This window comes from Pipra filicauda, unplaced genomic scaffold (genome assembly GCF_003945595.2).
Source record: "Pipra filicauda isolate LSUMZ 115617 unplaced genomic scaffold, ASM394559v2 scaffold68_size4259465_pilon, whole genome shotgun sequence".
Taxonomy (NCBI): domain Eukaryota; kingdom Metazoa; phylum Chordata; class Aves; order Passeriformes; family Pipridae; genus Pipra; species Pipra filicauda.
This window is the reverse complement of record NW_024104853.1, coordinates 2,732,176-2,755,881: the sequence shown is the minus strand read 5'-3', so window position 1 is coordinate 2,755,881 and position 23,706 is coordinate 2,732,176. Positions and strand designations below refer to the sequence as shown.

The window sequence follows — 23,706 nt, the reverse complement described above, 5'->3', positions numbered from 1 at the left end:
TTGAGTTATGAATTACTGCTGGGAACCAATAAAACAGTCAATATCAGGAAAGGAGAAACAAAGCTATTTCAGTCCATATTACACAGAGAGATCAAGTTTTATTAGAGAAACAAGGGTACAAAAGATAGGCAGAAGAACATTCTGAGTTCTTCTGAGTACCTGTAACATAACAAAAACTGAATGACTACTTGTTATGAAGTACACAGAGTAAGAACAGGATGCAAAGCACTGTAAAAAAGCATTTAGGAAGTCTTCCTCATAAATGTAATGTTTAATTTTTACTCCTGTATATTCTGCAATTGCAAGAGATTCCATGAAGAGGTTGCATCTTACCCTTTCATGCTGAGCAGTTTAGAGAGAGTTTGATACAATGGTAAGTAGCAATTGACTTAAGACTTCTGCAAACATTAGCATCTTGTCAAACATCTGAACTTAGCTTTTGCATATAAAGTGCATCTAAAAAGTGAGGTATATAGATGAAGCTGCATAGTCAGTTTTACATGACTGTTTTTGTTTTAGTTCTGATGCTTGCTATTTCTCTTGCCTTCGTGATCATCTGTTATTGCACAGTTCATTTAGAAAAATAGAATTAATATGCAATAGCAAACAGCATAAACCCCTTAGTTTTCACATAAGCAAAAATTACTTAATGAGAGGAAAAATAATTATAGAGCTACTAAAATAGCTAAATCAAAGACCAGATGTGAAACCCCAAATGAGCATGACAGAAGTGAAGAACCTGTATTTCTAGAGCAGTTTGAGTTTAGGTAAGGAATTTGTTTCCTCTGTTTATTTTCAGTGTAAGACGTACTTTGGCAACAACTAATAAAACATTTGACACAAACAAAACTGACTAGGGACCTAGTTTTGGTATCTTTATCACTTCAGAACTGGCATGAGTTAAGTGTGCAAGTACACATACTGTTTACAAATCATAAATAATTTTGTGACTACTCTGTTGGTAAGGCAGTTCACAACTGATACTCAACACATTGGTGTATACATAAAATCATGTCAAATTGGATTGTCAATACAGTACCTTTGATATATCAAAAATATTTTTAAACTTCCTTTTAAACTATGAAAACAGACAAGTCAGTTTCACACTGATATAAAAGAGTAAGAATTGGGGATGCAAGTAATGCAGAATATCCTTATAAGAAAGATAAAATCGCTAAATAATTCATGCCGCTACTGGCATATTTCTCCTTCTTGGTCCTATGTAAAATAAGATTAAGTTGTTGGGACTTTCAATATTGCCTGCTGCTACAGAATCAAAACATCTCCAAATAAATTACACCTATACCATAATTTTCTGGAGACTTCAGCAAGGTCCAGAGGTCTTGAAACGCAGATGATGTTGAGAGACCTTTTCTTACTGAGCCTTTAAAGCATCCCTGGTTTAAGTTAAATAGACCTTTATGGGATTCAGGATGTTTACAGAAGAGCACATTAAATGCAGACAAAGCCTTTTCAGCTTTTCACAGACTAAGAAGCAAAGAATGAAATGTTATTTGTTCCAGCTCCTCTACTTTGACAGTCTAATGGAGGATTAATTTTTGTGTTAAGTTCTATCACATCTTTGACAAAATCATTGTTTCCTATAAAGTCTCCAGCAATTATGTTAATACATTCCTTTTTTGGTCCTGGATACTGCTGCTTTATCCAGATTTTCAAGCATGGAAGACTCTGGAGTGTCATTTTCTTCAACGATCCAAATGGGTGTAGGAGAATATACCCTAAGTTTTCAGTAAGGTTAATCCCTGCTACAAAGAATTTTCCTGAAACAAAAATCAGAAAGTGACGCATTAAATATTCTTTTAAGGAGAACAGAAACTGCTCAGTATTGCATTAGCTTCAGATCTTGTTCCAGTGGGAAGCATTAAAATACTTAAACTTCACACTCTTTCTGTATTGTTTCATATTCCTACAAGTGATTCAGTAGACTGTCTCCCCTTGTTGCAACTTCATGCTGTAGTAAACAGTTCCGGAGCCACACTTGGTTATCTAACCATTCCAGTTTAGCTAAATTTGTCTAACTACTTTTCCTTTGTAAATTGTTTGTTTCTGTGAGGGTTGCTTCCAAATGCTTAGCCTTCCCCCATGATGGATGGAAACAAAGGGTGCACCACATGAGCATTTTCCTTTGGCTGGGAAGCACTTTTGAAGCAGTTCTCCCCTTTATCACCCTGTGCGTTCCCATCAAAAGCTACATGAGATGTTATGAGCTGAATTTCTCTCAGATTATACTACAAAAGCATGCCTAAGTGCTGCTATTTGCTGGTGCAACTACACTCTCCACGTACTGTTCTTGTATCCATAGAATCGTAAGGTTGGAAAAGACCTCCAAGATAGAGTCTAACCTTTGACCAAACATCAAGCCACGACAACTAAATCACAGCACTAAGTGGCACATCCAGTTGTTTCTTGAACACTTACGGGGTGGTGACTCCACTACCACTGTGGGCAACCCATTCCAATGCTTAACCACCCTTTCAGTGAAGAAATTCTTCCAAATATCCAACCTGAACCTGTCCTGGCACAGGTCTGAGACCATTTCCTTCTGTCCTGTCACTTCTTGCCTGGGAGAAGAGGCTGAACCCCGGCTTGCTACAACCTCCTTTCGGGTAGTCATAGAGAGCGATAAGGTCTCCCCTCAGAGAAACCTCGTAGGAGTTTCTTTTCACAAGGCTAGCAGAACGCATTTCTCTCATCATCTGTGCTGCCTAAAGCAGCAAGCTCTGGACTTGAGGAAGCTGCGTCCTACCCGTGAGGTGGGTACAACAGGGCCAGTGAGCCGGTCTGTGCTGAGGGCCTCCTCTCCGTGGGATCACAGAAGGGATGTGGCTGCCACAATTTATATAGTCTATGCATGTACATACACTGACACCCCACCACAGATGAACACTGCACTCGCCCATTGGTGGGCAGAGCACTCAGCAACCACGGGCACACAGCATGCACAAAGGGGTTATACCTCATAAGGTTACAATCACCCAGTTTCCTGTTTTTTTGCACTGCTGTAAGCGCCCCTTCTTTCTTCCAAGCAACTCTCTGTGCCTACCTGGACGGCCCCTCCGCTTCATGTGCTCTAAATACCGGATAAGAGCACGAGTGGATGTTTTATTTCCCCACCAGTATGGGATTGTAGGCCACAGCTCACAGTGCTCCTTCAGTTCCATGTCCTCTTCGTACGAGACTATGACCTGATGGCCCAGCTGCCACATGGTCCTCAGTGTTGGCATCACCTAAAATAAAGCATGCTCGGGTTGAAGTAAGCAACACAGCAGCGTTCCCAAAGTTCGAATACTGTTGTGTGACATTACCTTGGCACAAATTCAGTTCAGATAAAGCTTTTAAACAAGCAGCCTGGTAGGTCAGGGGCTGGGTTACAAACTGCAGGGGCAACAGGAGCCTGGTTACTTCAGCAAATTCCTCCTTTTCTCAATTCAACTATGATAATGTACATAACTGAAGGTCTTACACCTGCATAACCATCCCGATGTCAGCCCTTGTGCACAAGCCACTGCTGAAAATTTGTTGAGAGAGGAAGACACAGACCATCCATGGACAAGGAGACAAAGCCCTACACGCAGCTGTAGGAATGCAGACACAGATGAAGAAAACCAGGAATCATTTTGGCAAATGCCCCACATTGATGCATATTTGGCACTGTAGCCATTAAAGAAAACTGAACTGCTTAAAACTTGATAAGACTAAATGTCAGTCTCCAAGAGCTACATTAATTCTGATTTCTTTAAGTGGAAGGTTTCTGAAGTTGGGATGCTCCAGACATTTTGAATTGAGAGAGAGGAAGACTTGGGTCAGAAACCTCTGACAGACAGATGGGCTGAAACAGGTCTGTTAAATTTAAGTATTTCAATGTGAAATGACATTTTCCAACCCTCAGAAGTTACCATGGGAGAGAATTGAGGCCCTCTGACTAATTTAATTTGCAAAACCAACATATTTAACAGGCATTCTTTTTTTTAAGAATATTGTGGTTAAAAGCTATGTCTGTTGCTTATGAAAAGGAAATGGTGGCTTTTTGATATTCCAATTAACTTATTAATTAAAATAAAAGCCAAAGTCAGTTGAAAATTATTTACATAAATATTTGAAGAAAGCCAAGGGTTGAATGAACATGGCAATCCCTCTTACTTCATCCAAGAAAAACAGAATGCAAGCCCCAGTTAGGTCAGAAAATACTGTAAAATTAAGGCACAGGCTACTAAAACTACAAAACTCTGTGTTTGACTGAAGTCTTTGCTTTACTCCGCTGCCTTTCTAAAGCTAGAACCTCTTAAGCAAACAAACAAATAAAAAGTTGTGGAGTAAAAGCAGAAAAAAAAGCTATTAGAAATGTGTACGTGAGCACAGGTGCATATTTTGCAAACAAAGCAGAAATGAAACTGTACGTGTCTGACAAGGGATTTTTAAACCCTAGTAATCCAGATCAAAGGAAGACACCTTGAATAGTTAAGGCAATTAAAATTTTAAACACAATGTAATATTGTCACGCTGTGGCCTGTGCCAGTACTACATACAGACCTCAACCTAGCAGCTGCCTCATAGTACTACATACAGACCTCAACCTAGCAGCTGCCTCATAAACACTTTGACACTTACTCTTCTATAATGACAGAGATGCAGTATTGAAAGACAATAGATAGCAGTTTATTTTAGAATAAGTGAGTAAACACTTTGATATTTGATATTAAATCTGAATCTGTGATCCTGGAAAATCCCACAGTTGCCAAACCTGCAATGGTACCACCAGCAAAAATGGTGAGATCCATTGTGCTGGTCACAGATTCCATACAGATAAAGTCTTCCTGCTCAAGGGAAGTATTTGGCTTGTCTTTTCTGCTCTGCCACTCCTCCCTTCCCCTGGACACAATTCAGAAATGTTCTTTCTTTGATGAAGTGATCTCAAACCATTCTTTCAACACCTTCGTTCAACAAACTATCAGCAGCAGCTCACCCCTTTCGCAGTTAACGCTTTATCTGACCATGTATCTGAAAGCAAATTTGACCATCTTCTCCAGTATCACTCTGCTCATCCACAACTTACACACTCAAATTATTTGGGGAAACAATAGAACAGTGTCACTCAGGTCTTCAGTTATTCAGCTGAGGCCTGAATATTCAGAATCCCCTAGTTTTGCTGAGAATTGTTCTATTTTAACTCTGCTGTACTGAATGCTTTGAAATGGTAATACTCACTGTTACTTATACACCAGCTTCAAAGGCTGGATTTGAATCACAAACAGGGTCATCATTCTCCTGTACCACTTACATCTCCAGAGAAAACCCTCTGTTCCTGTGCATCTTTGAAATGTTAATTGTTTAACTACTAAAAGCTCCCATACCTCATAAAAAAAAAAGGGGGGGGGGCAGAGGAAACTAAAAATCTCAACTTCTAAAATCTATCAATCAAATATTTTCTGATGATTTAAATTAAGACTTTTCTGGAAGTTTGGATGACTGAAAATCTGGTTGGAAGGTCAGCTCCACAAAAAAAAAAAAAAAAGTCAATGCCACCAGAAATGAACTGAGGTGCCGTTAAGAGGAACCTCAACTGGCTGACAGAAACCTCATGAAGCTCAGCAAAGAAAAATGCAAAGTCCTGCACCTGAATGGACTAACCCTACACACCAGGACAGACTGGGGACAGCTGGCTAGAAATCTGCTTTGCAGAAAAGGACCTGAAGGTTCTTGTAGACATCAAGCTGAACGTGAGCCAGCTGTGTGCCCATGTGGCAAAGGTCAGCTGTAAACTGGGCTGTATTAGCAGAGGTACAGGAGGCAGTCAGGAAAAGGGGTTCTTCCCTTCTATTCAGCAGTTGTGGAACTGCATCTCAAACACTGTTTCCAGCCTGGGCTTCCCCACTACAAAAAAGTCATTGATGTGGTGGGTGAGTCCAGCAGCATGCAACCAGAATGAGCAGAGGCTAGAGCATGACACACAAGGACAGGCTGAGGGAGCTGAGTCTGTTCAGCATGAAAAAGAGAAGACTGGACAGGTCTTACTGCTGTCTGCAAATACCTAATGGAGAGATGTAGAGAAGACTCCAAAGATATGTGTAGCAAAGGATGGCAGTTGGCAGACACAAGTTACAGCAAGAGAGGTTCTGATCAGATAGAGAAGAAAAACACTGTGAGAGTGGCCAAATGTTGGAACAAATGTTGTATAGAAAGATTGTGGAATCTCCATGTTTGGAGATATTCAAGAATGGACAGGACACAGCCCAACATAACTTTGAAGTTAGTCCTATTTTGCATGGTTGTGTTGGACCAGATGACCTCCAGAGGTCACTTCCAACCCAAACTATTATAAATAGCATAAAAATTCATTTATAATTATTGCTGTGAAAAGGCAGAAAATGGGTTCTTTAAATTCTATAAACATAGCTTGTACTATATTTATAACACACATACCTTTCCTCTTTCCTTTCCTTTCCTTTCCTCTCACACAGGACAGTGGATGACAATTATGTCTCTACTATTGTCCCACAACTGTTCATCAACATATATGACCAGTCAAATTTAATTCCCTCTTCTGTCCTAGTTACAGGGGCCAGGACCAGTTTATTACTGTGTGGGTACAATCAAAACTGTGTGTATTCTACACTCTCTCTGTCATTTCTGATGGACTGCTAATAATGGGTCATTTGCAGTAGCTGCCTAGGGCACACCTAATGACTCAGCTCTGGGGAGACTCAGCCTGAGGGGTCATCTTTGCTAATGGGCCATACTGGACTGACATAATGGCAGCTGCAACACCTAGACCATCAAAGACAAAAAAATATCCCATGACTCACAGAGTTAAATCACCCATTGTGAAACTCCTGCCCTGGCAGAGGTACTGGGCATTCCCACCTGAACCTGAGCATATATAATCTTGGGGTTTGGGATTTCTGGTACCACCCATTGGATCCAGGAGGACCAGAACTCCAACAGGACTGCCACTCTCGACAAGACTGCGATCATTATGTCAGCAGAACTGCAACCATCACCTGGACTAACAGGTTTTCCTTTTGCTTTGCACCTAGGGGGCCCACGGTGATGCTCAGCACAGGGGCCAATGAACACTGTTCTGTTCTTGTCCCAGGGTGTGGGGTTATACATCTGGTTTTGTGGGTTAAAACCAGTTTTTCTCTGTATCATTGCATTTATTGTGATTTATTTTTAGTAAATTGTAACTCTGACTTATAATCTCTAGAGTTGGGTTCATTTCTCCCACCTGTTTACTTTTAAACCAGCACACCTTCTCACTGTGGAATGTAGGTTTCCTTTATCTCCTCAATTTTATTAGGTAAACACCTATCTCTGATGCAGCAAATGTTACCTTTCCTAGGTTAAAAACTCAGTGAAAGTAAAATATATCTAAAAATTTGAAATCGTAGATCTCACTGTAATATATCATTCTTTAAAAAAGGAGAAAAAAAAGGATCTCATACTTACATTCCTGGGACACAGTTTACACTGGAAAATCTCTTTTATACAGGCAACAAGATGACTGTGAAGTCTCCTGGTTAATCCATCAAAATTCCTGCAGGCTAAGATAACAACTTCCTGAGGATGAGCTTCCAACCACCTTAATACTTTCCACAGAGTATCCTAGAAGAGAGAGTTATGGAAACTTATAAAGTTATCTCTGCTATGCAGGGGAAAGGGCATAAAATCAACAGAGCATTGATGGTGGAGTAGACTCACAATCACAATCATGAAAATCTGCTATGCAGGGGAAAGGGCATAAAATCAACAGAGCATTGATGGTGGAGTAGACTCACAATCGCAATCATGAAAATCAGTATAGATTTCTGGAGGGGGCCAGCAGACTGCCCAAAAGGGGTTCCAGAGAGATGTGTCCCAGGAAAACCTACTTTCACAGATCTGTGCCAGCTTTCTCTGGATGTGGTTCTGGCACACTAGACTTACCAGCTTTGTATTTTGATAATATCCTACTGCCTATAGGCAGGTTAGCAGTAAACCTAACTCCCCAAGCTTCTTTAGGGACAACCAACATGTCAGTGGCAAACTCAAAAACAGGGAAAAGTTCTGTGCTTAAACATAACAGGACTCATTTTCACCCTTTGGTATGGGCAATGAGAACTAAATGAAGATCACACATAACTAGCAAAGTAGTCAGGCATTACATCTGTTTACAGGAGTGTTTACATGAAGTCTCAACACATGAAGAGTTCAGATTCATGAGTCTGAAACTGAAGTGTAGCCAGTTACTCTGTAAATTAAAAGCTTTATTAGCTGACTGTGCCTGGCTGTACAGGTCCCAACAAACGGAAAGAAGATGTAAAGTATTCCAAGATGACAGAGCACATGCAAAGACCAGCTCACAGCAGTTGCTTCACAGCAGCTGTCATTTGATCATAGGATCCAGATTAAGTCTCTCAGTCTTTCAGTGAAATATTTCTTTTTTTTTTTTTTTTTTAGAAAAAAAGGTGTTTCTGTGATTTTTATTAGGCTTTTAATGCCTTCTTCTCTTTAATAACTTTTCCCCCTACCAGGAAAACAGCATTGCCCTGCGTATCATCCTGGGACAACACAAGATAAACCCCAGAACTTTAGGCACTTGGTAGGGGCTAGGCAGTGGAGAGCAGGCATGACTGGTTTGAGGATGAGGAGCTCATTGATGTTCCAGTATCAAGTGCAGCTGCTGAAATTAATTTCCAGCCCTGCTGATTTTCTCTAGTTTGAAGTCCTCACATAAGGAAAACAAATACCCTACTTAGAAGACCTTGGACCAGCATTTTCAGATTATGATGGATTTTAAATAAAAGAAACAGCACTGGTTTTATAGCCATCACAAATGTAAGAAAAATACCTGTACAGTAACAGTTGTGTAAACCATATGCACAAAGTACAAATTCATAGATGGATCATTAGCTTTGTGGGCAATCCTGAAATCCAGGTATCTAACTCCAGCCTCAAGTTGCTCTGTCACATTCAGGACCTGAAAGGTGAAACAGAAAACAAAGGTCCTGAGAGCTTGGAAGGGATTTGTTTCTTTAGTTTAGAAAGCTGAAAAAGGTGTACAAAGTCAGCCCTGTGACATTTTTCTCTGGTCTTTTGTCTTTAAAATGTCACTCTATGGCACCAAGTTGCAGCTTTGAAGTATCTCGCTCTCTGAACAAGAGGAATTAAAATTTCCCTGAAGAGTATACTGCAGGTACAGATTAGATTAATTTCAGAGCACTGCCCTTGTTGTGTTCTGAAAGCAAAAGATCCATTAACCTATGCATAAATACATGATCACTCGTCACACAATTATTCATATGAACAACAACTGCAGGATCAGCACCTTAGAAATGCTGCATTTATTTTATTAGATCAAAGACTTTACCGTGGTTGTCTCTGCAGAGCTCACTCATCCTCAAAAGAAGGAAAAACAAAAATAGAAAAAACTAGTGATTATTGCTCTTTTTCAAGATAAAGTTTCTTATAAAGTTTGAATTAACCTGTAGAAGTCCTACAAAACAGAGGTAGTCCTCTATTTCCACTTCCCTCAAACCTCTTCCTCTGGATTTGAGGGCTGAATGGAACAGGTGAGAAAGCTGTTTCTGGGGCAAAAAGTCCCAAATGGTACGTGTTTTACATCTATTAAGATTCTCTTTGAGTAAGAAAATAGAATCAATTTAATTAAATATGTTTAAACACTAATTGGTCTCAGTTCAACCTGCTATGTACAACACTAGCAGGTTTCAGAAAGCATACACCGGACTGATATAATTATGCCAGAAAGGATTCAATACAAGGCATTGCTCCTGAATAACCACAATCACAGCTTTAGGGCTGAGACAGAACTTATGACACATGGCAGGATGCTCACCCTGCCTAGCTTCAACCACCTAACTTCCTGGTTTTTGGACAAGAATTTTATCTCCCCAGGCCAGCCCCACGTGCCCTAGGATTCAGATGGTGCGGTCGGTCTGGCCAACAGCTCTCTTTGTGCCTGCTGGGGCTACACCAGGCTGGAATAGTTGAAGGGGTGATCCAGGCCCCTTTGCTTGGAGCATGCTGGAGATGGGAATGTGTGTGGCTGTAGGTCACATATAACCTTTCTAGCCAGAAAGAGCATCAGGTGAAACAGCTGCTGGAAATTGCCCTTTAGATGAGTCAATTTCTTTCTGTTGACAGCGTGGGAAAACCAGACAAACTAGACTCTCTAATGAGTCACCTGGGTTTGGATACTGAATCAGCCAGTGTGAACATTGCCCCCTAAAGGGCAAAATTTAAAAGGAAGCCCTGGGAAGCAATGCTGCTCGGTGCTGCAGGCATTCAGAGCACGAGTGGAAGTTACACAGGAAAAATTTGGGCCTCTAGACTGACACCCATAACAGCCAGGGCTCAAGCAGGCACCTCCTCCTAAGCACTGGGCCATCCAAGAACCTGTGGGTCCTACCATCAGTAGGGCTCCTTCACGTGTGTTCTGGATACCAGTGGGTGGAGTCATCTCCTCACAAAGATAACTGGAGCACCACAGAGGTAAGGAGAGTAGGAATGCAGCTGTGCCTCTTTCCTATGAGCAGTGGGCCACTTCCCACTTGTCACACTGGATTTGGACCAGAAATTACTATAATGATATTAGGAGATTGTTTGTCACCAGCAGTGTCACTTCGCCAGACAGAAACCTACAAGTGAGGAGATACCTAAATCTTTCATTGGCTTGAGTCCCAAAGCAAAAAACTGTTCAAGGTAAATAAGACTGTGCTAAGTAAGTGCCTTTCCACATCAGCTCATCATTGCCATTACACGTACCCTGGTAGTGTCTAAGATTCCAGTCTACCAGAGCTGCGCAAACACAATTAAAACTTAGGCATACTTATTAAAATTTATCAATTTTTCAGTTTTAATTCCATAATAATGAACTACTCCTTCAGTAAGAAGAAAAGCACACAGATTTTTGGCACCTCTTTCATGTCAGGAAAGTCTCTTCTTTGGAAGAATCTTCGAAATCTCTAGCTTAAATCACGATCCCCAATTTTGTTTTTAACAAACATTTGTATGGAACAAAGAGCTAACTACTATCTTAATATTTGGGCATTTAAAAAAATTAACTAAACCTTACATGAAGGAACACACCTTCATTCTCTTAATCTTTATGGGAAAAAAATTCCTTCAATGAGGGATTCTTCTGTCTCTGCTGCTGGATGAAATACTCACACAGTATGGATGGGGAAAACAACTGACATCTCACACAACAGTGATAGAAAAATGACAAGCATTACCTTCTGAACAAAGTACAATAGAAAAACCTCTGTTGATTACAGTAATATTATATGTTATTTATAACAATAAACATTTGAAAAAGAAGATGAGTTTCTAATAGCAAGTGGTCAGCTTTAAGCAACATCTTTATTTAAGTATCATCCCTGCCTCACCTACATATTTTTTTCCCACAAAAGATGACCAGGCATATATGCCACCTACCTCATACCCCAGTGTGCTGGATTTAGATAGGAAGAGTTAATTTTCTTCACAGTGGCTGGTATGGGACTGGTTTTTGGATTTGTGTTGGAAACAGTGTTGATTACACAGAGATATTTTCCTTATTGCTGAGCAGTGCTTACACAGAGCCAAGACCTTTTCTACCTCTCACTCCACCAGCAAGCAGGCTGAGGGTGCACAGGGAGCTGGGAGGGGACACAGCCGAGAACAGCTGACCTCAACTGACCAGAGGGATATCCCAGACATATGGAGTCATGCTCAACATATAAAGCTGGGGGAAGAAGAGGGGGAACACTCAGAGTGGTGACGTTTGTCGCCCCAGGTCACCATCACACGTGATGGAGCCCAGCTTTCCTGGAAATGGCTGAACACCTGCCTGCCCATGGGAAGTGGTGAATCAATCCTTTGGTTTGCTTTGCTTGCATGTATGGTTTTTGCTTTACCTATTAAACCATCTTTATCTCAACCCAGCAGTTTTCTCACTTTTACCCTTCCAGTTCCCTCCCCTATCCCACGCAGAGGCAGTGAGAAGCAGATGTGTGGGGCTGAGTCGCTGTCTGGGGTTAAACCACAACACCCAAGCACAGCATCTGAGGAGAGCTCAGATTTCTGGGCAGCAGGCTATTCTGTCATTGTGCATGGCAGAGCTTGGCCACTCTCAGCCCTGCAGCACAAGCTTCAACTTTGCTGAAACATGAAGAGAATGCTAAATGACATTTACCTGTGTGATAGACCACTTCATGATAATGGGGCGCACAATGCAGGGCATACATTTGTTTAAAAACTTCACCACCTTGGATTCATTGCCGCTAACAGCAGATCTTTTATCCAAACAGTAGGTCATGGTGTCATGACTCCCTGTAGAATACAAAAATAGATGTACAGAAAATCTCATTTCTTAACTACTAAAGACCACATTCCACAGTTATATTGCATGTGCATACATGATACACCACCCCATTTGTAAATCACACACTTATGTTGTCTGACAGCCTATGTAGTTATGGCAAAAAGGAGGGCTCTTTTACAGAGGTTGCTCACTTGACATTAGTAAGCTTAGTGTGAAATCCCTGTGAAGTGAAGGCATCAAGATTTTCCAAGAAAATAGTCCCCATCTAAACTACACATCATTGTTCGCCCAAAACCACAATAAAATGGCCTGTTTCAAATAGCATCTTTCACTGAAATAATAATCTTGATGTGAAAACCCACTTTTTTTTTTCAGGGAATAGCTGAAGGCTGAATTTATCTAGAATTTGTCCTGTTTTCAGAGCTGTCCAAATGCAGGATTTCATTCTCCAATCCCATCATCTCTGCACAGGAAGATATGACTGAAAGCAGAAATTAATCTTCTTACATTTTTGACTGGACCAACTCCTAACTTGGCACTTTAAACATTTATATCTTAAATATCTGGTAAACAAGCCCTCCTGACCTAAACCCTCAATACCCTACAAAACCAGCTGTAGTGGTTTGAACCTTGTTTTCCCCAGAGGCTAAGAGAAGTGGTAGACCCCAAGGGGTGGAAACCCCTGGAAGTTTTGAAGTTCTGCCCAATGAGCGCTCCTGCAGAAATGTAAACATACCACAACCAGACCGGAAAAGAAGAGTTGTAGTTTGGTTGTGGTAGGAGAGGTGGCCATGTTGTAGAGCCACGAGGTAGGGGCTCTGAGCCCCTTGGGGCCTCTGGCCCCCCTCCCAGCCCCTGGCTGGGGGCTGCAGGGACCTGGAACAGCATAAAGCTGGGCTAGGTGCCTGTAGTATGCCAGGAGATGTTTTCTCCATGGGCACAGAGCAGCAGCCGACGCTGACCAGAGAAACAGTGGCAGAGAGCCAGAGATAAGAACCTGAACTGAAGAAGCAGCAGAAGCAACATGCAGCACTGCAGAGGAGACTCCTGGAAGGAGAGTCGAGGAAAGGAGAGCCAGCAGCTGAGAGCTACAGAGTTCTTGGGGGTAAGACTGATACCAGATCCCCAAAACTCCTTTGAGACCTCCTGGAACTCTTACTTGAAAGAGCCTTGAAGTGCGACATGCACTGTAGAAAGGAGCTAGAGAGCTCCGAGAGGAATGCAGGGGGAGTTGACCTTGGCTCCCCCCCCCCTCGCACTGCTGCCACGGTGGCAGCCTGAGAGACAGGGCACAGAGGCCCTGCAAGAGAAGTCCAGACCGTCACGAAGACCCCCCTGTGTCTTCGTGATATGACGTGGTGAAACGACCTTGTCTGGGGTTACGACACGGAAGACCCCTCGGTTGTGAGGCGATTTGCCTCCCTCGTGGATGCTGGCATAGCTATCAGCTGCTGCATGCATGAGAAGAAGAAACCTGCTGCCTTAGAAGATGCTGCTGTTCAGAGACTGGAAGGGATCTGTCCTTCTTTCCCTCCTGGACTTTTATTTCTGATCCATTGTAAATACATATGTCATGGTAGAGATAGTTGTGATCATGTGTATAATGTGATATGGTATTTATTTGTACAGTCATTGTAATATATTTCCCTTTCCCCCACTTTGGAGTCTGGTGTGTTTTGTCTGGAAAAACCTCTCTCACATTAGGTTGAGATGTGGGAGGGGGAATGGAGCTAGGGAATTGGATGTTGGGGCTATCTCAAACCATGACACCAGCGTAAGAGGTGGGTGCTTGAAGGTTTCAGAGGTAAATTCAAGTGCAAGTTTATGGGTGATAGATGAAAAAAAATCCGTCTTCTGTGCACTTCAAAAATTATCTGACTCTTTCCAGCACAGGGGCAGCCTAAGCAACAGAGCCAAGTACAGGCTGCCCAAATATTTGATTTCTTTGAAGTCTTAATAAATCTGACACATCTCTTGCATCATACTTAGATGAAACTATTACAACTCTCAATTTCTTCAGGAAACCAGTGATTTTGCTAGCTTTTTCTGTTCCATTATTTCTTTCAGTGTTATAAAGCATCAAAAAGAAAAGCCAACAATTCAGTCAAGTGACTTGCTTGGATCTTTACAGAGTGTCTGCAAATGCATATTTTGGGATTTTAGGTCTGGCTTCAAACAAATTGTTTACTGTTGCTAGAAACTGCCTTTTTGAATGGTCAGTCTTACTGGTGCCTATGGCAGTATTTCTAATAGCCAAAGAAAAAAAGGCAAGATTGTTTTTGAATTCTTTTAAACTGTCAATAATAGTTTAATGTCTTACTCTATTTTTTCACCTTTTAAAATCCACTTTCCATTTATTTTCCTGCTTGAGACACCCAAACCAACCTCATTGCAGATGGAAGATCGATATTGTGGGCATGTAATCAAAGAAGTATGTCTTAGAACATGTAAGAGTCATTAAACACCCATGGACCAAATCCAAGTCTGAGAGAGGTGAGCAGGATTCCATCAATGGGCGTTGCATCCACTGATGCCAACCAGCAAAAAGATAGTAATCTTTTACTTAGGATTCTTCTTGTGATGTCAGTGAGTTACAGTAATGAAAGGAAGATGGATATACCCATGACACAACAAATATGATGCAAAGATAGTGAGCTAGCACCAAGCCAGGTAGCTTCAGAGCTTGAATCAACACCTCCCCAGAGGAACTGTGCTGGATCTGGTGCAAGCACAACACTAATTACTGAGATTTGCCTCTGCCTCCTCATCATGCTTTCAGAATGCACTCTGTCACATTCATGTTTCTTGCATGACTTCTATGACATAAACTTCCACTTCCAAAGTGTGTTTCCTCCCTTCAAAAACCTGCCAGAGCTGTCTTGACCTAGTTGGTCTTGATCTGTTTTTGTTCTGACTTGGGCTAGATCAGTTTTGTAGGTCAGCTGGACAGCCACCAAAATATTCCAAGCTAATAGCCTGCAATGCTCTGTAAAAGTCCTCCAATGTTTGCTGCAGTGGGCTTGCCTTCAACTATTCTTTTCTTCATGCCTGTTCTCCCTGCAGGCATACTCACAAGAACAACAAACATTTGCAAGAATAACAAGGTCACCATTAGGAGGAGAGCCAGAAAGTCAAAAGCACACATCAGCAGGTTCTCCACTTTCTACAGTGTCCAAGAAACACCACCATGAAAGCCTTTTAGAAACAACATGATTCCTTCTCTCCAAAAACAAAACCCCACCGAGCATGCAACTGACTATTTGAAGGATTTTTGCAGATGAACAAAAAGAAAAACAGAAAATAGGAGGTTAATACTTTCTTTCTTCTTTCCAAAGACAGATACATATTTTCTTCTCTTGATGGTTAAATAAGAAATTCTAGGGTTTTTTTAATAACATCTATCCTGGGTCCTATTATGTAGGCTTTATCCTAAACAGACGTGTGCTTGTTCTGTAGCTAACATTAACTCAAATTGCATATCTAAGAAGTCACCTTGAGATAAGTTTATAGGTTTAAATTTTAATGGAAACAAACCCAAAAATCTACAGTTCTTGAGTCCTCCTAGCGCTCCACTCACTGAAGACTAGACTTCATACTGTTTCTCAATATATGTCTTTCCTAAAATTAACCTATGATCCTGTAGCTTACACAAAACATTAATCTACACACTGTGCTGCTTTCCACCCAAACTACCTGTCACATCTACAGATATGAGAGAAAACATGGGCTAGACATTTCTTTTGTACCATTTTTGATGTGGAGGCACAGGGAGAGCTCACAGCCCTCCAGTGCCTCCCCATGTTCCCAAGTTACTGTTATACTGTAACTTCTTTGACAGAATGAGGGTGAAAAAATGTCAAGGTAGCCGGAAGAAGCAACATTATGACCAAAGAAAGGCTAATGATACACAGGTGTCACTTAGCTGCATCTACACATGGTAGGATAAATGCAGTTTTTGCAAGCAGGATCATGTAGCGCAGTCTACATAAATAAAAACATGTCAATTAAAAGTCTCAATTCTCCTTTTTCCATACCTTCACAGCCTCTTTTAAGCAGTACAAAGAAACAAATAATAAGGCAAAATGTTATTTCTCTCCTTTTGGAACCATTTCATTACATAGGAAGTGGCAAGAATTAATTAGGAAAATTTCATCAATGCCCAGATAAGCAAATGCTTAGATTATTAATACTGATCTGGCAAGACGATGCAGAGGGATTGAAATAAAGTGCCTCTTTTTTTCCTTTTTTCCCTCTCCCCTCTGAGAAACCCCAAACATTACAGACCAAAATTATTCACACACACATAACATCACACAGGCCCTTCCCCAAAGCCCTTCTCCCACACGTTGACCCAAATTGTAAACATAGCCATCATAAAATGGGACAAACAGGATGTTCCAATGCTTAAGTGACAAGCTAACAAAACAGTGGAGAGCAAAAGTTAATCTTTACCTGGAAGAGCTAAGTTATAGAGGGGAATATCCCAGAGCTCCTCTGGTAATCGCGACATCCATTGGCCATTTTCACAGCACATGTGAATGAAGGTCTGCAAAGGCATTTTGCATTAGTGCCTGCCTGCTCTGGGACTTCATAGGGTTTTCTGGGAAAAGAAAAAACATAAACCATTCCGTATACTGTGGTTGAATTAATGACATTTCACCTGTGCAGAATGGACTTATAGATGCAAAAAAAGGTCAATCCTTCTCTCAGGTAGTTGCAGCAAAACATCAAGAGTTTCTCAGCCATAACATAGGCTTCTTTTGATGACATTGTCTCTCAGCACAATGCCAAGGGAGGGCTCTATCTTCAGGTTTGCAAACTTACCAAGTAAAAAAAAAAAGCAGAGCCAAGACAAATATATGCAGTTTCATTGGTATGAAGAAATTACTGTCTACACTGGCTATTGTGAAATCACAAGGAGTAACCTACCCCCAGAGTGAAACAACGTCCATTCCTTTACCCTTTGCAGTCCCCGGCGCACGGCAAGGGGACTGATGGCAGGGCTGGGACAGTAGCTGGGTCTGCTCCCCTCAAGTCCCTGGAGAATACTTACCTTAAGGGATCAAATTGGGTGTCACAACAGTACTGCCATGAAGAGCCTTTACAAAGATGTCAGGGTACTGTATTTGCAGGTCATGCTGGCTTCTGGAGTCAAAGAGGAAAACCTTCATCTTCTTATCTCTTGATCTGTTCTTATCACCCCTATGAGTCCATGGTCATAAGTACTTCAGTTTGCTCAGATCCTCCTGAAAATTACTCTGGAACTGTTCTTCTTGGATACAGGCCTCTCCTGGATTGTCCTAGTTAGGACAGCTGAGACCAGTTCATCACTGGATGGGTGTAACCCAAAACTGTGTATTCTATAGCCTTCTGTGCCATTTCCCAGAAACTGTTATCAATGAACCATTTACACCATCTGCCCATAGAGCCTGACTCCTCAGGCTATAAACTAGGTGCTAAGAGGCCTGCAAGATAGGAGTTGCTCTTGTCCTCACACCCATTAAGGAACCCCCCCACCCTGAGGGAGGTACTGAGCATTCCTGCCTGAACTGGAGAATATATAATCTTGGAGTCTTGGGACCTTTTTAACCACTTGTGAGATCCAGAGGAAGACTGCAGATCACCGCTCTCAACCAGACTGCAGACCACCACTCTCGAGTGGACTGCAACCACCACTTTTCAACCAGACTGCAACCATCACTCTCGACCAGACTGCAATCACCACTCTTGACCAGACTGCAACAGCACTCTCACCAACAGGTTTTCCCCTCTCCTTTTCCTTTGGACTCAGGGGGCCCAAAGAACACCACTCTCTTCATGCCCCAGGGTGCTGGGTTATACATTTGGGTTTTGTGGGTTAAAACCAATTGTTTGTCTGTATAATCGTACTTATTGTATTATTTTATTAAATTGTTATTCTGACTTATAATCTCTCTTTTGAGTTGAGTTCATTTCCCTTGCTGGTTTACCTTTAAACCAGCACAGGGATCTTCTGCAAAATTTGCAATGGTCATGCAGGAGTGCCAGTGGATGAAACCCAGATGAGAAATCATGGCATCACCAGTGCCTACTAGAGTTATTCTGTTCATTTTTCAATTTATGATTTCCTGGATGATGCAGAACATGAAGATAACCTCTTCATGTCTTTTTTTCATTTTTTCTAGGATGTTCCTGAAGTTTAAGTGGTGGTTTGGGGATCAAAGCCTTCCTTCTTCTCACTGCTTTTAAGGCTTTAGCTATTTGTCCACAGTTAGCGTGATAATTTCTTTTCGATCATGGCATAGTGATTACCTTCATTAATACCAGACCTTTCTTTTTAATCTGTTTTAAAAAAGCTGGGCCCGTGAATGATTCCTTCTTATCTTCTACAGTAATGGCAGTCAGATATGTAATTGTGCATCTTTTGTACTCTGCAAACACCTTCACTAGTCCCTGATCACTTTTGCTGCATCTTAGCACATTCATTCAAGATTGCTTCTCCCCAAAGTGTTCTTCAGATTACTCTGAGGAGGTGGTTGTTTTTCCTGAATATACAGCTGAGCCATACTGCTTATATGAAGAGTATTTCCTTAAACACAGTGCAATAGATTTATTTTTCTTTTTTGGCAGTCACATAGGGTCATCTGAAAAGCAACTTCAGGAATTGCATTCCTAAATTTTATGTCCATACCACATGTAACAGATAAAATCTGCTTTTAGATGTGCCAATAATTCACCTGCCTAGCCTGCCTTGCTGTGCCTTTGGTGTGACTTTGAATGGGTCTCTCTGAGTACAGTCACCCCAGTTTAGATTAGAATGGAACTATGTGGGATGAAGGAAATACCTGGCACCTCTGGCACAGTGACACACGCTGCACGTGTCCAGTGTGTAATCTGGGATTTTCCTCCTAGTGAAGAGCAGCTGCCTCTGAAGTTATCCATACACACAAGGCCTTTGCGTAAGCAGGAACAAAAGTGGTTTAAACTCTCTCTTACTTCCTTTGTCTCCTTATTTTAAAAAAATGTATTTGATGGGTCTAGTGCAAAGTCAAGTGGAAAAATGACCACAGATTTATTTTGGAAAAAGAAAAAGCACAGATCCTTTTTGTCCTGCATAAGCAAATGGTCTCTATATGCCACATCTGCTAGTCTTATTCTTGGAAAGACATTCAGATCTCAGGCAGATCAACTCATCCATGGCTCTGCGATTTAACATGACGAACTGCCTCCTGCAGACCCCTTGTTCAGACAACATATGTCTGCAGCTAATTTTGCCACCTTTTGCTGTGTTTTATACTTTCTCAGACTGCGCACCACTGCTCACCCATGGCCGCTCTACTCTAGTCTCTGTACCACGTAGCATCAGTGTGGGCAGGGGCTTCAGGTGCTTAAAACGGCATTGGTGTTCAGTAGTTGCAAATGACTGGATGGTGTCTACCCTTCTCCAGCTCTGAAGCTGACAGGAGCTGTGAGGCTGCAACACTCCAGCATATGGCAGCACTTATGCAAGTTCTGTATGCCGGCTAGAAACTTAACTATAAGCTCTGGTTTTCCTCTCTTGCTTGTGATCTGCAGCCCCCTTTGGGACTGCCTAATTCTCTAAGGTTCCCCAAGGCCATTCACATCTCCTCAGAGCAGGCACACAGCCCACCAGGGAGCAGCAAGACCCATAAGCCCCATTTGGCAGTCACACCTTGCCCCAACATAAGCTCCTTTGCACTGACAACACTCCCAGGATGCGACCGAGGGTGCAGTTTTACCTGCTGCCATCCTCTCCTCCCATGGTGTGCTCTCACTGCCTTGCTTGGGCTAACGCAGGCACAGTCCCACAGCTAACAGAAAAAAGTGTTTTTCTGTCATGTTAGTCCCTTTCACCAGTTTATCATTGACTCAGGACAGCCCAGCACTGGCCCATGCTGAAGAAGTCTCCGCAGAGGCACTGAGCCTTGCAGTTGGCTTTGATAGGCTGTACAACAGGTCCATTGGCGTTGCCCAGCCAAAACCCACAGGCAGCAGGTTCTCAGCCTGACACAAGCTGCCATCAACGCCCAGCCTAAGCGGGACCAGGACACTTCACAAGGAGTGTCCTGCTGGGCCGGGAGAAAGCTGGCAGAGAGCAGAAACATCAAGATCAAGATATGCTGTGGCCCTGCAAACACAGATGTGTTTTGAGATGAGATCAACATCTCATGCTCTTCTTTCTTCGACCTCCTTCTGCAGCACCTGGGGCTGGAGATGGCAGCCACCAGCAGTGCAGGAACTGTACCCTGACCATCTGCTAATCAAGTCCTGTACAAAAGTGACTGGACCAGATTTTTGCTTGATCCCCTGCACAGTGCAAGCTCTAGCTGTTCACACTGTCATCTCTAAACTCAGCTGCTGACTTGTGCTTGACATGTAATATAACCTTTAAGGGTACAGCCAAGGTCTTCCTGGAGGAATGAAACTGCAACCATTAGCTACTGCCTCTCACGACTAAATCCTAAACTTCACAAAGGAGAACTGTGTCTTTATTCCCTCTTCTAGATAGGCAAGCCACCCTACACATGCTGCTGTGATTAACTACTGTGCTGGGTTTACATGGCAAGGTTTTGGCAGTGGGGGTCTACAGAAGTAGTTTGCAGGAGAAGCTGACAGAAACTTTCCCCACGTCCAGTAGAGCCAATGCCACATGGCTCCAAGGTGGACTCACTGCTGACCAAGAGTAAGCCCATCAACAATGGTGGTAGTGCCTTTGGGATAACGGATTTAAGAAGGGAAAAAAGTTGCTGTGCAACAGCAACTGCAGCCAGAAAGAGAGGAGTGAGAATATGTGAGAAAGGCAAGTCTGCAGATGCCAAGGTAAGTGAAGAAGGAAGGGCATGACGTGCTCCAGGCACCGGAGCAGAGATCCACCTTCAGCCTGTGTGAGGCCCCACACTGGAGCTGGTGAATGCCCAAAGGAGGCTGTGACCCCATGGGAAGCCCATGCTGGGGCAGGCTCCTGGCAGGAACTGTGGTCCAGTGGAGAGAGGAGCCCACGCTGTAGCAGGTTTGCTGGCAGGACTTGTGACCCTGCAGAAGGGACCCACACTGGAGCAGACCATGAAGAACTGCAGCTCATGGGAAGGACTAATATTGAAGTTTGTAGGGAAGAGTGTGAGCAGTCCTCCCCCGGATGAGGAAGGAGCGGCAGAGATAATATGTGAACTGTCCCCAGATCCCATTCCCCACCCCTCCTGTGGCACTGCAGGGGGTAGAGGTAGAGAAAATCAGGAGTGAAGTTGAGCCCAGGAAGAGTGAAGGGGTGGGGCAAAGGTGTTCTAAGATTTGCTTTCTATTTCTTATTACCCTACTCTGATTTGATTGGTAATAAATTCAATAACTTCCCCAAGTCGAGTCTGTTCTGTCTGTTATGATAACCTGGGAGTGATCTCCCCCTGTCCTTATCTCGACCCAGGAGCCTTTCCTTATATTCTCTCCCCTGTCTTGCTGAGGAGGGGAGCGATAGAGAGACTGTGGTGGGCACCTGGCTTCCAGCCAGAATCGACCCACTCTAACTACCCTCCCTCCCCTTGTTCAGGCCGGGTTTCTGACCTCCTGGGTGTTCTGCATGCAGGCAGCAATTACATTTTGAGGGCAGTACCGGGACACATGCAATAAACAAGCAATAAAACATTCAGAGGTGCAAAGCCGCTAGAGATCACCATCCTCCAGCCTCGGGATACCGAGACCATCGGGCTGATTCGCTCTCCCCCTGGCTTTGCCCCGCCGGAGTGTGCCTTGCATGCACAGCCCCGCTGGCCCGGAGCGCTGGGCCACGGCCAAACCTCACGCGTTTCCGGGAAAGACATGTAATTAATGAACAATTGACGATGACATCAATAAAACATTTGCTGCAGCCGACCCAGAAGCTAAAAAAACCTCACGGGAATCACAGCAAGCGCTGTGACGGGAGCTATCCGAACAGCCACGGCGAGGAGGGCGCCGCCAGCCCCGCCGGGTACAGGGGTACTACGGGCACCAGGGACACGGCCACCCCCGCCCCGCGCTGCCCTCGCCTCCCGGACCCTCCGAGGAGCCGGATGCCACCCTCCCGTCTGCTTCGCACTTGTTTTACTCACTCCGAGGGGCGATTCCGTTTCCATCCCGGCTCTCCGGGAAGACGTGCGCTCCCCAGCTCGCCCGGGGCCCCACACTGCCCGCTCCGGGGCGGGACGGGGCTGCCCCGCCCGGGTCAAGTGACCGCAGGTTTGAGGAAGGTGAAGGAGGGACGGGAGGGATGAGGAAGAGGAGGGGAGGTGGTTCTGGTGAAGTGGCGCTGCCCGAAGCGCAGAGGTGAGCCGCTCAGTGGACTAAAGAGACATGATTCCGGGAGGAGCCTGCGGGCAGGGACAGGCGGGGGGAAGCGCCAAGTAGCAGTGTGCGCTATGCTTCTGCTGCATTTGAAATCTATTAATGCAAGAAAGCTTAAAATAAATATTTATAAACATATACATACATAAAAAGTACCTTAATTTTCTGTTTTGTTCGACAAAGCTTGTCAGGTCCTCATCTGTGGTGAAATTCACTCATGAGGGCACCTCGCAGAAACCTTGGGAAGCTCTTCAAAAAGCTTTTCTGTGTAAGGAGAAAGGAGGTAATTAAGTGAGTGAATGGCATGTAGAGGCAAACATGCAAATCCTCGGTGCATTTTTGGAAGCAGAGTGCCTTCTCAGCCTTCCCAGAGAGATAGAGAAAGGAGATACTTCATCTCCCTTTTCCAAAAACACACTAAAACACAGTGATTAAAGAATGGCAAGCTGAAACTCCAATGAAAAGAATGGGTAGAGAAGAGCAATTCCCCTTTCTCCACAGGGCAGCATTCCTAGAGGGTCACCTACCATGGAACTGGGGTCTGACTGCTCTGGGATCATACTGTGGTCAGGACTAATAAAACTTCAGGCTGTTGCAGTGTTGTGCTTCTTCATGCAAGGATGTATTTTCCAGATACGCCTTTTTCACTATCTCATTTTTGCATGAGGCAGAGCAGCATGTAGGTACAGAGCAAAACTTGCTGTGTCACCAATAGCAGCCAGATCAGGTTAACGTTCAGCTAAATGAGTGATTCCCACTGGTGAGTCCTAGGATGGCAGGGCTGCATGTGCTTCAGAGTGATGCCACAGTTCAGGCTGCTGTTTATATATCAGTTCTTACAGAGTGTCACAAAACTAGGTGGATTAGATGCAAAACAGATGTGCAGCAGTTCGTAAAGCTAGGCACAAAAAGGGCAAAATGCCAGAAGGGATGAAGGAGAGCAAAGGAGAAGATAAGAAAGAAAAGATGCTATTTGATGGCTGTGTGGTTTTGTACCACCATGATAGAAAGCAGCTGAGAACAGTTACAGAGAAGTATTACTGTGCTCTTCATGAAATTAAATAAATGGG

General features: G+C 43.2%; 1 protein-coding gene across 1 annotated transcript; it reads right to left on the bottom strand.

The window, feature by feature from the left end:
• Positions 1–416: 416 nt before the first annotated feature.
• PLCXD1 (phosphatidylinositol specific phospholipase C X domain containing 1) lies at positions 417–22,477 on the bottom strand. Its single transcript, XM_027726388.2, has 7 exons — positions 22,405–22,477; positions 16,775–16,922; positions 12,194–12,330; positions 8,849–8,977; positions 7,468–7,623; positions 3,065–3,248; positions 417–1,781 (listed from the first exon to the last, which is right to left on the bottom strand). The coding sequence occupies exons 2-7, from the start codon at positions 16,878–16,880 to the stop codon at positions 1,489–1,491; spliced, it is 1,005 nt and encodes a 334-aa protein (XP_027582189.1). The 5' UTR covers positions 16,881–16,922; positions 22,405–22,477; the 3' UTR covers positions 417–1,488.
• Positions 22,478–23,706: the final 1,229 nt, after the last annotated feature.